The sequence below is a fragment of the Bufo bufo genome, chromosome 2 (assembly GCF_905171765.1).
Source record: "Bufo bufo chromosome 2, aBufBuf1.1, whole genome shotgun sequence".
Taxonomy (NCBI): domain Eukaryota; kingdom Metazoa; phylum Chordata; class Amphibia; order Anura; family Bufonidae; genus Bufo; species Bufo bufo.
The window spans coordinates 54400919-54415996 of record NC_053390.1 but is presented as its reverse complement, the minus strand read 5'-3'; the positions used below and the strand labels follow the sequence as shown (position 1 = coordinate 54415996).

The 15078-nt window shown below is 45.6% G+C and overlaps 1 protein-coding gene across 1 annotated transcript in view; it reads right to left on the bottom strand.

Moving 5' to 3' along the window:
* The window catches only part of DYM (dymeclin), a 272964-nt gene that overhangs the window by 245794 nt on the left and 12092 nt on the right, over window positions 1-15078 (bottom strand). Inside the window, exon 2 of the mRNA XM_040421110.1 lies at window positions 5659-5841. Within this exon, the coding sequence (XP_040277044.1) occupies window positions 5659-5798 (140 nt within the window). The 5' untranslated portion in view covers window positions 5799-5841. The remainder of the gene's footprint in view (window positions 1-5658; window positions 5842-15078) is intronic.

Below are 15078 nucleotides of genomic sequence, written 5' to 3'. Positions count from 1 at the left end.
TTTTAAACTTGCTTTTACATACTTATTTTGGGGCCGCCTGCTGCCGTGTCCCCCTGGCGCAACACGTATATACGGTAACACCAGTATGTAACAGCAGGGGGCGCCATAACAATTATGTGACACCAGGGGGCACCATAACAAGTATGTGACACCAGGGGGCGCCATAACAAGTATGTGACACCAGGGGGCGCCATAACAAGTATGTGACACAAGGGGGCGCCATAACAAGTATGTGACACCAGGGGGCACCATAACAAGTATGTACACAAAGAGGCGCCATAACAAGTATGTGACACCAGGGGGCACCATAACAAGTATGTACACAAAGAGGCGCCATAACAAGTATGTGACGGCCATAAATACACATGCGAGAAATTTTTTATTGATTCCAGTGGATAACTCGCTCTATTATCCCATCCCTTTCAATGTATGTATTATGCCCGTCAGTATAACATTAATTATTCAAGGCTTAGGCTTCATTCAGACGTCCGTGGAACACGGTCCGTGAGATACCGGACTGGCATCCTGCTTAGTCCCGGAGCGCACGGTGTCATTGGTTGCTACGAAGCCGTGCGCTTTGTGCTGCCGCTGCAGTACAGTAATACACTGGTACGATGTACTGCGGCGGCAGCACAATGCGCAAAGGGTCATAGCAACCAATGATGCCGTGCGCTCCGGCACTAAGCAGGATGCCAGTCCGGTATCTCACGGACAGTGTTCCACGGACGTGTGAATGAAGCCTTAAAGAGGTTCTCCGAGACCAGGAACCCATTTTCACAAGGATAGGCAGGGTGTAGGAATTAAACAAGACTCACCCATCACCAGGGCATCACTTTCAGTACAGAGTCCCCTCCCTCTGCTTATAGCCTACGCTTCACCGAAAGCATGAAGTGCTGTCTACATACGAGTCACTGCTGCTGGCCAGTAGACGGCCTCAGCAGTGATGTGTGCAGATCCTGGCACATGAACCCCGTCACATCGGAGGCCATTTATTTATTTTTATACCTCTATCCTACCAAAAAGCGGTTTCTGGAGCTGGAGAACGTCTTTAATATGCTCACAGACATGGAGGACTCTGACAACCCAATTGGCACCCCATCATCAGGATCTGGAGTCGCCAATGGGTTTACAGAAGGAGCCACATCTGTTAGTAAGGGAATACAATACTAGAATTCAGACAGAGTTGGCTTGTGGCAAAATTCCAAAAAGTCACCTGTATATCCCCGTAATGTGCGTCTCTGCCTTCCAGCCGCCCTCAATGTCTTATAACCTGCTCTAGCAAGAAGTAGAGGGCTACTGGAAGGAAGTATGACTGCAGGAAAGGACAACACAGGGTCTGTTTGCAGGCTGTAAAGATGGAAACATATAGGGACCTGCATAGGGGCTGCATACACTAAACCACAGGAGATTTGTAACCATTTCGATCACATAGACGTTAACCTTTCAAAGTCAATAGTAACATCGACCACCGACCATCTGTCTCCACAAGGAACCCGAGGACGAGAGGAGGCGTAAGGTGAAAAAAATAATTTAAAGGCTATGGATGCATTCGGAGCAATTTTTATGATGGCATTTTACTAATTTTAGGCTAAAAATTATTTTTTCATTTGGTCTTTATTAAAAATGTTCAGCCGTTTTTCAGATACAAGGGTTAAAAATCTGTCTGCTTACAAAGTACCACTTCTGAGACCCGTCAGCTGACCGCTCCTGTGAAGACTTATCCCTGATATCCTGAACGCAAACACTCACCTAAGCCATAGCCTTATCAGTAGTAATCACTTATTACAGTTAAACTCTTGCTTAAGGCCCCTTTCACATGAGCGAGTTTTCCGAGCGGGTGCAATGCGCGACGTGAACGCATTGCACCCGCACTGAATCCTGACCCATTTATTTCAATGGGTCTGTGTACATGAGCGTTGTTTTTCACGCATCATTTCTGCGTTGCATGAAAAACACAGCATGTTCTATATTCTGCGATTTTCACGCAGCCCTGGCCCCATAGAAGTGAATGGGGCTGCGTGAAAAACGCATTGCATCCGCAAGCAGGTGCGGGTGCGATGAGTTTTTCACTGATGGTTGCTAAGAGATGTTATTTGCAAACCTTCAGTTTTTTATCACGCGCATGAAAAACGCATCAAATGCATTGCACCCGTGCAGAAAAAACTGAACGCAATCGCAGACAAAACTTACTGAAGTTGCTTGCAAAATGGTGCGAGTTTCACTGAACGTACCCTGAACGGATCCGGACCTAATCCGTCACGCTCGTGTGAAAGGGGCCTAAATGAGTGTTTATGAGGTCAGGAGATCAAAGATAAGGCTTCACAGTAAGCAAGCAGATTTTTAACCGTTGTCTCTCAAAAAAAGCTGAACATTTTTAAGAAAGTCGAATTGAAATTTTTTTTTTAGCCCAAAACGAGTTACAATTGCAAGAAAAAGTATGTGAACCCTTTGGAATGATATGGATTTCTGCACAAATTGGTCATAAAATGTGATCTGATCTTCATCTAAGTCACAACAATAGACAATCACAGTCTGCTTAAACTAATTAAATCTTACCATGTTTTTAGTGAACACACCATGTAAACATTCACAGTGCAGGTGGAAAAAGTATGTGAACCCCTAGACTAATGACATCTCCAAGACATCTCCAAGAGCTAATTGGAGTGAGGTGTCCGCCAACTGGAGTCCAATCAATGAGATGAGATTGGAGGTGTTGGTTACAGCTGCCCTGCCCTATAAAAAACACACACCAGTTCTGGGTTTGCTTTTCACAAGAAGCATTGCCTGATGTGAATGATGCCTCGCACAAAAGAGCTCTCAGAAGACCTACAATTAAGAATTGTTGACTTGCATAAAGCTGGAAAGGGTTATAAAAGTATTTCCAAAAGCCTTGCTGTTCATCAGTCCACAGTAAGACAAATTGTCTATAAATGGAGAAAGTTCAGCACTGCTGCTACTCTCCCTAGGAGTGGCCGTCCTGTAAAGATGACTGCAAGAGCACAGCGCAGACTGCTCAATGAGGTGAAGAAGAATCCTAGAGTGTCAGCTAAAGACTTACAAAAGTCTCTGGTAGGGGTGGGCGATATGGCCTAAAATCTATATTGCAATATAATTTTAAGCATGTGCGATATGCGATATATATCGCGATATATTGTTTTCTATATTTGAGGGGGGGGGTTTAAACTTTAATAACTATTAGCCTCCTTAAGGGCTAGAACCCTTGTCATATTCACCCTAATAGAGCTCTATTAGGGTGAATAGGACTTTACACTCTCCCTGCTGCCCTGTGCTTTGTGTACACAACAGCAGGGAGCTGACCATGGCAGCCAGCCTCTCATGTGCCCCCCAGCCTCTGATCCGCCCCCCCCAGCCTCTCATGTGCCCCCCCAACCTCTGATCCGCCCCCCCAGACTCTCATGTGCCCCCTTTACACTCTCCCTGCTGCCCTGTGCTTTGTGTACACAACAGTAGGGAGCTGACCATGGCAGCCAGCCTCTCATGTGCCCCCCAGCCTCTGATCCACCCCCCCCAACCTCTCATGTGCCCCCCCAGCCTCTCATGTGCCCCCCCCCCCCCCCCGTATTAATCATTGGTGGCAGTGGCCATAGGGTCGCCCCCCCCATCATTGGTGGCAGTGGGCAGTTCCGATCGGAGTCCCAGCAGTGTAATGCTGGGGCTCTGATCGGTTACCATGGCAGCCAGGAGTCACGCTACTGAAGTCCTGGCTGCCATGGTATGTTAGTGAGCAGCATTATACTCACGTGTGCCGTGGCCGCTCCTTCTTTTCATAGGTCTGTGAGGCGCATTGCTAATGCTATAAGCATTAGCAATGCGCCGCACAGACAGAAGAAGGAGCGACCGGCGGCCACGGCGCACGTGAGTATAATGCTGCTCACTAACATACCATGGCAGCCAGGACTTCAGTAGCGTGACTCCTGGCTGCCATGGTAACCGATCAGGGCCCCAGCATTACACTGCTGGGACTCCGATCGGAACTGCCCACTGCCACCAATGATGGGGGGGGGGGACCCTGTGGGATATGGCCGGCACATTCATTGGTGGCGCAGTGGCCACAGTCCCTCCCCTCCTCCTCCTACTCTGTCCTCATTGGTGGTCAGCGGACTCCCTCCTTCTCCACTGTGCCGGCTCAGGAGAAAATGGTGCGCGCAGAGAGCGCGATCATATCGCGGGCCGGCGATATGGCGAAAATCCATATTGAGACCCAAATTTATATCGCATATCGCCTATATCGCCCACCCCTAGTCTCTGGCATATGCCAACATCCCTGTTAGCGAATCTACGATACGTAAAACACTAAACAAGAATGGATTTCATGGGAGGATACCACAGAGGAAGCCACTGCTGTCCAAAAAAAACATTGCTGCACGTTTACAGTTTGTACAAGAGCACCTGGATGTTCCACAGCTGTACTGGCAAAATATTCTGTAGACAGATGAAACCAAAGTTGAGTTGTTTGGAAGAAACACACAACACTATGTGTGGAGAAAAAGAGGCACAGCACACCAACATCAAAACCTCATCCCAACTGTGAAGTATGGTGGTGGGGGCATCATGGTTTGGGGCTGCTTTGCTGCGTCAGGGCCTGGACGGATTGCTATCATCGAAGGAAAAATGAATTCCCAAGTTTATCAAGACATTTTGCAGGAGAACCTAAGGCCATCGGTCCACCAGCTGAAGCTCAACAGAAGATGGGTGTTGCAACAGGACAAGGACCAAAAGCATAGAAGTAAATCAACAACAGAATGGCTTAAACAGAAGAAAATACGCCTTCTGGAGTGGCCCAGTCAGAGTCCTGACCTCAACCCGATTGAGATGCTGTGACATGACCTCAAGAAAGCGATTCACACCAGACATCCCAAGAATATTGCTGAACTGAAACCGTTCTGTAAAGAGGAATGGTCAAGAATTACTCCTGACCGTTGTGCACGTCTGATCTGCAACTACAGGAAACGTTTGGTTGAAGTTATTGCTGCCAAAGGAGGTTCAACCAGTTATTAAATCCAGGGGTTCACATACTTTTTCCACCTGCACTGTGAATGTTTACATGGTGTGTTCAATAAAAACATGGTAACATTTAATTCTTTGTGTGTTATTAGTTTAAGCAGACTGTGATTGTCTATTGTTGTGACTTAGATGAAGATCAGATCACATTTTATGACAAATTTGTGCAGAAATCCATATCATTCCAAAGGGTTCACATACTTTTTCTTGCAACTGTAAATGCAATTAAAAAAAATGTTCTCCATAGCGTTTAAGATTATGATTAGGGATGAGCGATTGGCATAAAACTTGTGGTACCTTGGAAACGAACCCGAGTTCGGGAAATCAATTTCTGAAGTTATTATGCGAAGTCTCGCAAGACTTCGTGAAGTAATAACTTCACCTCATCTGAGCCAATACAGTCTAATACTGTATGGAGCGCTCGCTCCGGTCAGTATTGAAACAAAGTTTTATGCGAATCAACTTCGGATGTTTCATCCGAAGTCGATTTGCTCATCCCTAATTATGATGATTTGAACAACTTTGGAATATGGACACTAGAACACATAACATGGATATATCCATCAGATCACTATGTAAGATTACATGAACATCACCTTGCGGGGCTGCATGGACCGTGGCACGCAGAGCACCTACCTGTTAGTCGGAGTACTGAAGGTAAATGACAGCAGCTGGTTCCAGAAGGGCTCATTCTCAGAAATGGCCTCGGTTCCTGACAGCTTCTTTAAGTAGTCATTCTCCGACAGTTCGTTTATAGTGCTGCTGTTGGCACCCATCTTGCTAGAAGAGCAGCGACCTGTTCATTCCTACCAGGGACACCTATGGAGACCAAACATGTAGGTCAGTGATGAGACGGCTGGGCGAGCAGACAACAGATCACTGCGCTGAACAATACAGCATCAGAGGAAAGGCAAGGGTTAATCCAGAGGGCAGCGCACATACAGCTCCGAGGAGGTTTTATCACCTACTCACACGTGGCCTTTATAAAAAGAGCAAAGTGGATGAGATTTAGCAAAATGTCATCCACATGTGCGCGGAGCCGGCAGCGTGTCAGCCTGCGGAGGGGGTTGTCACAGGGGTCTTTACTGTTTGCAATGCAGAGGGCGAGATCCTGGATAAATTCACAAAAATCTGCATGCAACTGCTTTTTATTTTCCACTGCAATTTACATCACACGTGGACAGTAAGAGCCCAGCTCACATGTATGTAGGAGCCAACTGAACCTCACTACAAGCCTGATATTAACCACTTCCAGACCGGGCCATTTACCCCCTTCCTGATCAGGCCTAATTTAGCAAATCTGACATGTCACTTTATGCGGTAATAGCTTTGGAACACTTATTTATCCAAGCCATTCTGAGATTGTTTTCTCGTGTACTTCATGATAGTCATAAATTTAAAGGGAGTCTTTCACACAGATTCACCCTATTAACCTAATAACAGTGTTATGTCCACGGCATCCCCCCTATTAAAACTGTGCTTACCGTTAGTTCCTTGCTAGCATCGTTGTGCAGAAAAACACTTTTAATCCGTATGCAAATGAGGCTGTGAAGGTGCTTAGGGGCGGCGTAACAACGGCCGGTGCCCAGGCCCCTGGGTAATTTTCATACGAAGCCACACCCCCTCCGCCGAGTCTGCCCGCCCTTAGTCTCTGCTCTAACCTCCCTCCTCCCGTCCGTAATCCCGCGCATGCGCCGATGAACGCGATAACGCACGGTAAACTGCGATGCCCCGGCCCGACTGTGCTCGTTCATCAGCGCATGCGCGGGATTAAGGACGGGAGGAGGGAGGTTAGAGCAGAGACTAAGGGCGGGCAGACTCGGCGGAGGGGGAGTGGCTTCGTATGAAAATTACCCAGGGGCCTGGGCACCGGCCGTTGTAACCAGTTCAGGTCTGAAGTCACTTTGTGGGGCTTACATAGTGGAAACCCCCCATAAATGACCCCATTGTAGAAACTACACCCCTCAAGTTACTCAAAACTGATTTTTACAAACTGTGTTAACCCTTTAGGCGTTCCACAAGAATTAAAGGAAAATGGAGATCAAATTTCTAAATTTCACTTTTTTGACAGATTTTCCTTTTTAATCCATTTTTTTCTTTAACACATCGAGGGTAACAGCCAAACAGAACTCAATATTTATTACCCTGATTCTGCAGTTTACAGAAACACCCCACATGTGGTCGTAACTGATGCATGGGTACATGGCAGGGCTCAGAAGAAAAGGAGCGCCGTATGGTTTTTGGTAGGCAGATTTTGCTGAACTGGTTTTTAGATGACATGTCCCATTTGAAGCCCCCCTGATGCACCCTTACAGTAGAAACTCCCAAAAAGTGACCCCATTTTGGAAACTAGGGAATAAGGTCCAGTTTTATTGGTACTATTTTGTGGTACATATGATGAGGCAGGGTAACAAAAAAAAGGCTGTTTTGGCACTGTTTTTATTTTTTACAACATTTATCTGACAGGTATCATGTGCCATTTTTATAGAGCAGGTTGTCATGGATGCAATGATATCAAATATGTCTACTTTGTTTCAGTTTTACATAACGCATTTCTACGCCATATTTATTATTTTTTCTGCCGCTTGTCTTGTGCAGAGGCTTGTTTTTTGCAGGAGGAGTGGACGTTTTTATTGGTACCATTTTTGGGTACATATGATTTTTTGATCATTCATTATTACACTTTATGAGGCAAGGTAACCAAAAAAAATGGTTGTTTTAGCACAGTTTTTATTTATTTATTTTTAGAGTTCATCTGAGGGGTTAGGTCATGTGACATTTTTATAGAGCAGATCGTTACGGAAGTGGCTATACCTAATATGTATGCTTTTTCTTATTTATTTAAGTTTTACACAATATTAGGGTCCATTCACACGTCTGTTGTTTCTTTCCTGATCTGTTCCGTTTTTTGCGGAACAGATCTGGACCAGATCTGGACCCATTCATTTTCAATGGGTCCTGAAAAAAAAATCAGACATTGAGCTGTCCGTTTTTTTTCCAGGACCCATTGAAAATGAATGGGTCCAGATCTGTTCCGCAAAAAACAGAACAGATTAGGAAAGAAACAACGGACGTGTGAATGGACCCTTAGCATCTTTGAAAACAAAAAAATTATGTTTTAGTGTCTCCACAGTCATAGCCATAGCTATTTTTTGACCGATTGTCTTAGTTAGGGGGTCTCATTTTTTGCGGGATGACGTGACAGTTTGATTGATACTATTTTGGGGGGCATACACCTTTTTGATCGCTTGGTGTTGCACTTTATGTGATGCTAATGGGCTTCTGTCACCCCACTAAACTCATTTTTATTTTTTTTGTGTACTTGCTGGTAGAAAGGTAATTAGCATAACATAAAAGTAAGTTTTTTGCTAAATCTACTGAACGAAAATTATTAATAACATAATGTATGGCAATATGGCAGGATAGGGATTATAAGTACACAAAAAAAAAATAATGAGTTTAGTGGGGTGACAGAAGCCCTTTGGCCTCTTTCACACGGGCGTGGCGGGAAAATGTGCGGGTGCGTTGCGGCAACACCCGCGATTTTTCAGCACGAGTGCAAAACAATGTAATGCGTTTTGCACTCGCGTGAGAAAAATCACGCATGTTTGGTACCCGAACTTCTTCACAGAAGTTCGGGCTTGGGATCGGTGTTCTGTAGATTGTATTATTTCCCCGTATAACATGGTTATAAGGGAAAATAATAGCATTCTGAATACAGAATGCAAAGTAAAATAGCGCTGGAGGGGTTAAAAAAAATAATAATAATAATTTAACTCACCTTAGTCCACTTGATAGCGCAGCCCGGCATCTCTTTCTGTATTCTTTCTTCAGGACCTGGGTAAAGGACCTTTGATGACGTCACTCCGGTCATCACATGATCTATCACCATGGTAAAAGAACATGTGACGTACCATGTGATGACCGGAGTGACGTCACCAAAGGTCCTTGACCTATAATGAATGCTCACCACAGGTCCTGTTCAGTAAAGGAGACAGAAGGAGATGCCGGCATCGCGATCAAGTGGATTAAGGTGAGTTAAATTATTTTTTTAACCCCTCCAGCGCTGTTTTACTATGCATTCTGTATTCAGAATGCTATTATTTTCCCTTATAGCCATGTTATAAGGGAAAATAATAATGATCGGGTCTCCATCCCGACAGTCTCCTAGCAACCGTGCGTGAAAATCGCACCGCATCCGCACTTGCTTGAGGATGCTTGCGATTTTCACGCTACCCCATTCACTTCTATTGGGCCTGCGTTGCGTGAAAAACGCTGAATATAGAGCATGCTGTGATTTTCATGCAACGCACAAGTGATGCGTGAAAATCACTGCTCATGTGAACGGACCCATAGAAATGAATGGGTCGGTATTCAGTGCGGGTGCAATGCGTTCACCTCACACATCGCATCCGCGCGGAATACTCGCCCGTGTGAAAGGGGCCTTTAAGTGACAAAAAAAAAATGGCTTTTTTGTCACAATTTTACTTTATTTTTACTGTGTTCACCTGAGGGGTTAGGTCATGGGATATTTCTATATATCCGGTTGTTGCGGACGTGGCGATACCTAATATGTATACTTTTTTAAATTTATTTCACTTTAACACAATAATAGCATTTTTGAAACAAAAAAAATTATGTTCTGAGAGCTATTTTATTAATTTTTTTGAGCGATTTTCTATGTAAGGGCTCACCTTTTGCGGGATGAGGTGACTGTTTTATTGGTATCATTTTGTGAGACATATGCCTTTTTGATCACTTGGTGTTGCACTTTTTGTGATGTAAGGTGACAAAAATGGCTTTTTTTAAACGTTTTATTTATCGGACGGGGTGGATCATGTGATATATTTATAGAGCCGGCAATCACAGACACGGCAATACCAAATATGTCTATTTTATTTCTTTTTATCCATTTTTAACAAATACTTAATTGGGAATTATTTTATTTTACTTTTTTTTTTTTTTTTTTTTATACTTTGCGTCCCCCATAAGGTCATACAAGACCTCTGGGGGATATTTAACTTCACTTTTTTTCTTTTCACTATAGATTTCTCATGTAACTGGGGCTGACATAGTAGCCCCAGTTACAGGGGAAATACACCCCCCAGAGAGGCTGTACAGCCTCAGTGCAGGGCTGATCGAGGTCTGTGAAAGACCCGACAGCTCCTGCACTTTCCTGACCCAGCTCCTGCACTTTCCTGACTCACATGACCACCGGACCGGGACAGGAATCGGCATAGCGCTTCCTGATCGGTATACCCAGCACTCTGTATATACAGCGATCTAGAAGGCAGGGACACCTGGGAACTGTCCCTGCCTTCTCTCTGGGGTGCCCTGCTGTCACTGACAGCGGGCAACCCGCTCTGCAACTGCATGATTAGCGTGCAGCTGCCATCTCTGATCAGAAACGTCCATCCAGAGATAAACGACCAGCCCAAGGACGTTTATAGTCAAAGGGCGGTGGTGAAGCGGTTAAAGGCTGCCACATATAAAATATTCTACATTTTCCATTTATTAAGCATAGCCACTGAGTTATTCAATAAAGTTTATCTATACAGCGCTGTGACGGTATCATCCGTGTCACCGTCTAGTATTCCCTTCTCCCCTTGAAATAGCACAGTCAAATAATCCACAGAGCAATAAATCGCTAGTATCGCTGGTATCGCCAAATAAGTCTATACATTAGGCCAAGCTGAATGCTAGAAATACTTTACTGGAAGGCTTCACATTGAAAAATACAATTGCTTTTATCCCCTGCTCCCATGCAAGGGAGACACCCACAACAAACATACATTAACCCATAACACAAAGGTTACAACCCACATAGACACCATGGTTAACATAATCAACACAGGCAGGAGAATACACATTGCCCTCTGTCCTGAGAGACAATCGAATTACAACTCGGTTGTCTCCAGGACAGAGGACAATCGCCAATACACACAGAGAGACATTGGAACAGACATCACTTACTCAAACATACAATGTCCCACCCTTTACAATACACATAGACATTTAACACATACCAAAATGGCACGAATTAGACCAGGAATTCAAAAGTTAGTACAAGTCTCTTTGGCCTGGCTGTACTCATGGCTTTCCTGCACAAAACCGGTGCATTCAACATGGGACCATAATCGCATGGTAAGAGGCTGGCAAGTAGTCCTCTCCAAGCACTCGTGGCAACCTCAAAAGAGGGGAGTTTGTCACAAGCGCCACCTGCTGTTTGTATGTTTCCATATTTCTCTGTCCATCTCAGTAACATCAATGAGGTGGACAAGAAACAAATGCTCAGTGCCATTGTTCAAATGCCACCAGTCTAAATTGTGCCAGGTAGAGAGCTGCAGCAGAAAGGACAAGCCCACTGAGCTGTGCCAGGTAGGTGAGCTGCAGCAGGAAGGACAAGCCCACTGAGCTGTGCCAGGTAGGTGAGCTGCAGCAGGAAGGACAAGCCCACTGAGCTGTGCCAGGTAGGTGAGCTGCAGCAGGAAGGACAAGCCCACTGAGCTGTGCCAGGTAGGTGAGCTGCAGCAGGAAGGACAAGCCCACTGAGCTGTGCCAGGTAGGTGAGCTGCCTGCATGAAAAATCTGGCAGAGCAATTGGAGCAATAAATGGGGAGATCTCAGCACCAGTGTGAGGTACAGGGCTGGTTCTAGATTTGTTAGACTGATTGTCATGTACTATATGATGTCCGATTTTAGTTTTTTACATCAGTCATGGGAGAATCCTTTTAACCCCTTAGTGAACAGCCTGTTTTGAGCCTTACTGATCAAGCGTTTCTTTTCCTTTTTTCACGAGCTATTGACGTTCCAAGAGCTATAACTTTTTTGTTTTTCCGTCTATATATATTTATGAGGACTTGTTTTTTTCAGGACAGGTTGTAGTTTTTAATGTCGCCATTTTGGAGTACACATAACAGTCCGATTACTTTTATTAACTCTCTTTCTGGGAGGGAGATGGGAAAAACAGCAATACGGCCACTGCGTTTTTACGTTATAAATTTTACGGCATTCATTTTTCAGTATAAATAACATAATATCTTTATACTCTGGGTCAGTACGATTACAGTAATACCAAATACATAGTTTTTTTTACATTTTACTACTTTTTTGCAATAAAACCCTTATTTTATTTTTTTAAGAAAAATGTTTTTATGTTTTTGCATCGCCGCTTCCCAAGACCCATAACTTTTTTTCTTTCTATGGAGTTTTGTGAGGGCTTGATTTTTGCGGGACCACTCGTATTTTTCATTGGTATCATTTTGGAGTAAATGGCGCATTTTAATAACTTATTATTAATTTTTTTTCGGTGACAACTAAAAATAAATGAGCAATTCTGTCTTTTTTTTTTATGGCGTTCACCGTAGGGGATAATTTACATGATATTTATGTAGTCTGGGTCGTTACGGATGCGCCAATACGAAACATATGGGAAAGATTTATTTATTTATTTTTTTTTGATGGGATTTTTTTTATAAAATAAATTAGTTTTTTTTTACCACTTAATAGACCCATAAGGGGACTATAACAGACAGCTTTTTGATTGCTGTTAAAATGAAATGTACTATCCCTATAGTGCATTGCATTTTAATGGCAATGCTATTCTAACATTGACCAGCAGGCTGCGCCAGAGAAATTACTGAAGGCTGGTCTGGGGCCTACATCAGACCCCAGGCAGCCTTCACACACATCGGCACCCCGCAATCGCATTTGCGGGGTGCCGATGAGAAACAGAGGGAGTCCGCTCCCTCTGTCAGGACTTTACATGCGGTGGGCGCCATTAAAGTGTTAAACAGCCCGGATAGGCACTCCTGCCGGTCCGGGCTATTAGAGCAGGGCCGCGGCTCTCATGTGAGAGCCAGGTCCCCACTCCCCCGTGCAGCGCTTAGACTGGGCTGCCGTAAAAAAGCGGCGGCCCAGGCTAAGGCCCCTTAGTGACCACTGTAAAAACACGTATGGGTGGTCACTAAAGGGTTAAAGAACTTCAAAAGATATCAATGGAAAACAACGCAAAAGATAAGCTCTGAGCAGCACTAGTTACCAGGCACATGGGTTCTGTCCAGCTCTCTGTAAAATGATGGACAGATCGTATTTTGACGATGCACCCCCTATAACAGCAATCTGGATATATAGTCTGGAGCGCCCCTTATAAAAGCAATCTGTATGTGCAGTCTGGAGCGCCCCCTAGAACAGCAGTCTGGATGTGCTGTCTGGAGCGCCCCCTAGAACAGCAGTCTGGATGTGCTGTCTGGAGCGCCCCCTAGAACAGCAGTCTGGATGTGCTGTCTGGAACGCCCCCTAGAACAGCAGTCTGGATGTGCTGTCTGGAACGCCCCCTAGAACAGCAGTCTGGATGTGCTGTCTGGAACGCCCCCTAGAACAGCAGTCTGGATGTGCTGTCTGGAACGCCCCCTAGAACAGCAGTCTGGATGTGCTGTCTGGAACGCCCCCTAGAACAGCAGTCTGGATGTGCTGTCTGGAACGCCCCCTAGAACAGCAGTCTGGATGTGCTGTCTGGAACGCCCCCTAGAACAGCAGTCTGGATGTGCTGTCTGGAACGCCCCCTAGAACAGCAGTCTGGATGTGCTGTCTGGAACGCCCCCTAGAACAGCAGTCTGGATGTGCTGTCTGGAACGCCCCCTAGAACAGCAGTCTGGATGTGCTGTCTGGAACGCCCCCTAGAACAGCAGTCTGGATGTGCTGTCTGGAACGCCCCCAAGAACAGCAGTCTGGATGTGTAGTCTGGAACGCCCCCTAGAACAGCAGTCTGGATGTGACGTCTGGAGGGCCCCCTATAACAGCAGTCTGGATGTGACGTCTGGAGCGCCCCCTATAACAGCAGTCTGGATGTGACGTCTAGAGGGCCCCCTATAACAGCAGTCTGGATGTGTAGTCTGGAGCGCCCCCTATAACAGCAGTCTGGATGTGTAGTCTGGAGCGCCCCCTATAACAGCAGTCTGGATGTGTAGTCTGGAGCGCCCCCCTATAACAGCAGTCTGGATGTGTAGTCTGGAGCGCCCCCTATAACAGCAGTCTGGATGTGTAGTCTGGAGCGCCCCCTATAACAGCAGTCTGGATGTGTTATACAGAATGTGGCTAACAGTGGACATTGGGGTAATCCCAGTCTATAGGCAGCATCCTGAATGCACAGAACTGATCATGTGGAATCAGAAAGCACCAGAGATGCCAAATAAATATTTGCAGTGTGCCTCTGACGCTGAATGGATGACGTTCCAGGATGTAGAGTTTCAGGCCTTGTAACCTGTACTGCAACGTGGAACCTCAGGTCTGTAGGCACTGCCCTCCTCCTCCATTGAGCCAAGAGGCCAGAAAACCAGGAGAGTGTATCGGGGCACTGTGGATGGTAGACCACTATAGGCACATCTGTAGACGTACTGATCAGGTTCACAAGTGAGAAATAAGGTTTATTAGAAAGGACAAGGCACCAATCCCCTTTCTTCATCTTACTGGAGCTTACCAGGTCCTCGCTGGTCTCCACATACTTGTCCCGCTAGAAAAACAGTAAATGCATGCCCAGCCCATCACTGGACGCAGTGGTGACCAGTGACTGGATGAGTGGGTATTTCCTGCATATCAGAGGGACCTGGAAGTACAGACTGGCAAGCAGCCAGTAATAAATGGTGGATGTGATCTGTTTCTCCAGGATGCTGCTGCCTTCACTAACTCTCTCAAATCTGCACAGCTTCAGGTTTCATCCGATTCCCTCTTCTACTGGACAGACAGTGATGCCGAGGACTGTGTGATCTTCTCCACCTGCACAGTCTGCCATAAGTGCTCTGCTTTCTTTTACACTTGTACGCAGGCTATGTGATTCTTCTCCTGCACACGGCCTTGTGTGTGATTTTGTCCCCATCTACAGCCTCTTCCCTCCCTGATAACTTAGATGCTTTCCTCCTCTCCACTCTCTGATCTGCTGTATACAACCTCCTCCTGCTGCTATACATCGCTGAGAGAAGGGAGTGGGAGACCAGAGACAGTCAGGAGCAGTGTGATGCGGGATCAATGTCAGAAAAAGTTGCAGACTCACTCGTCAAA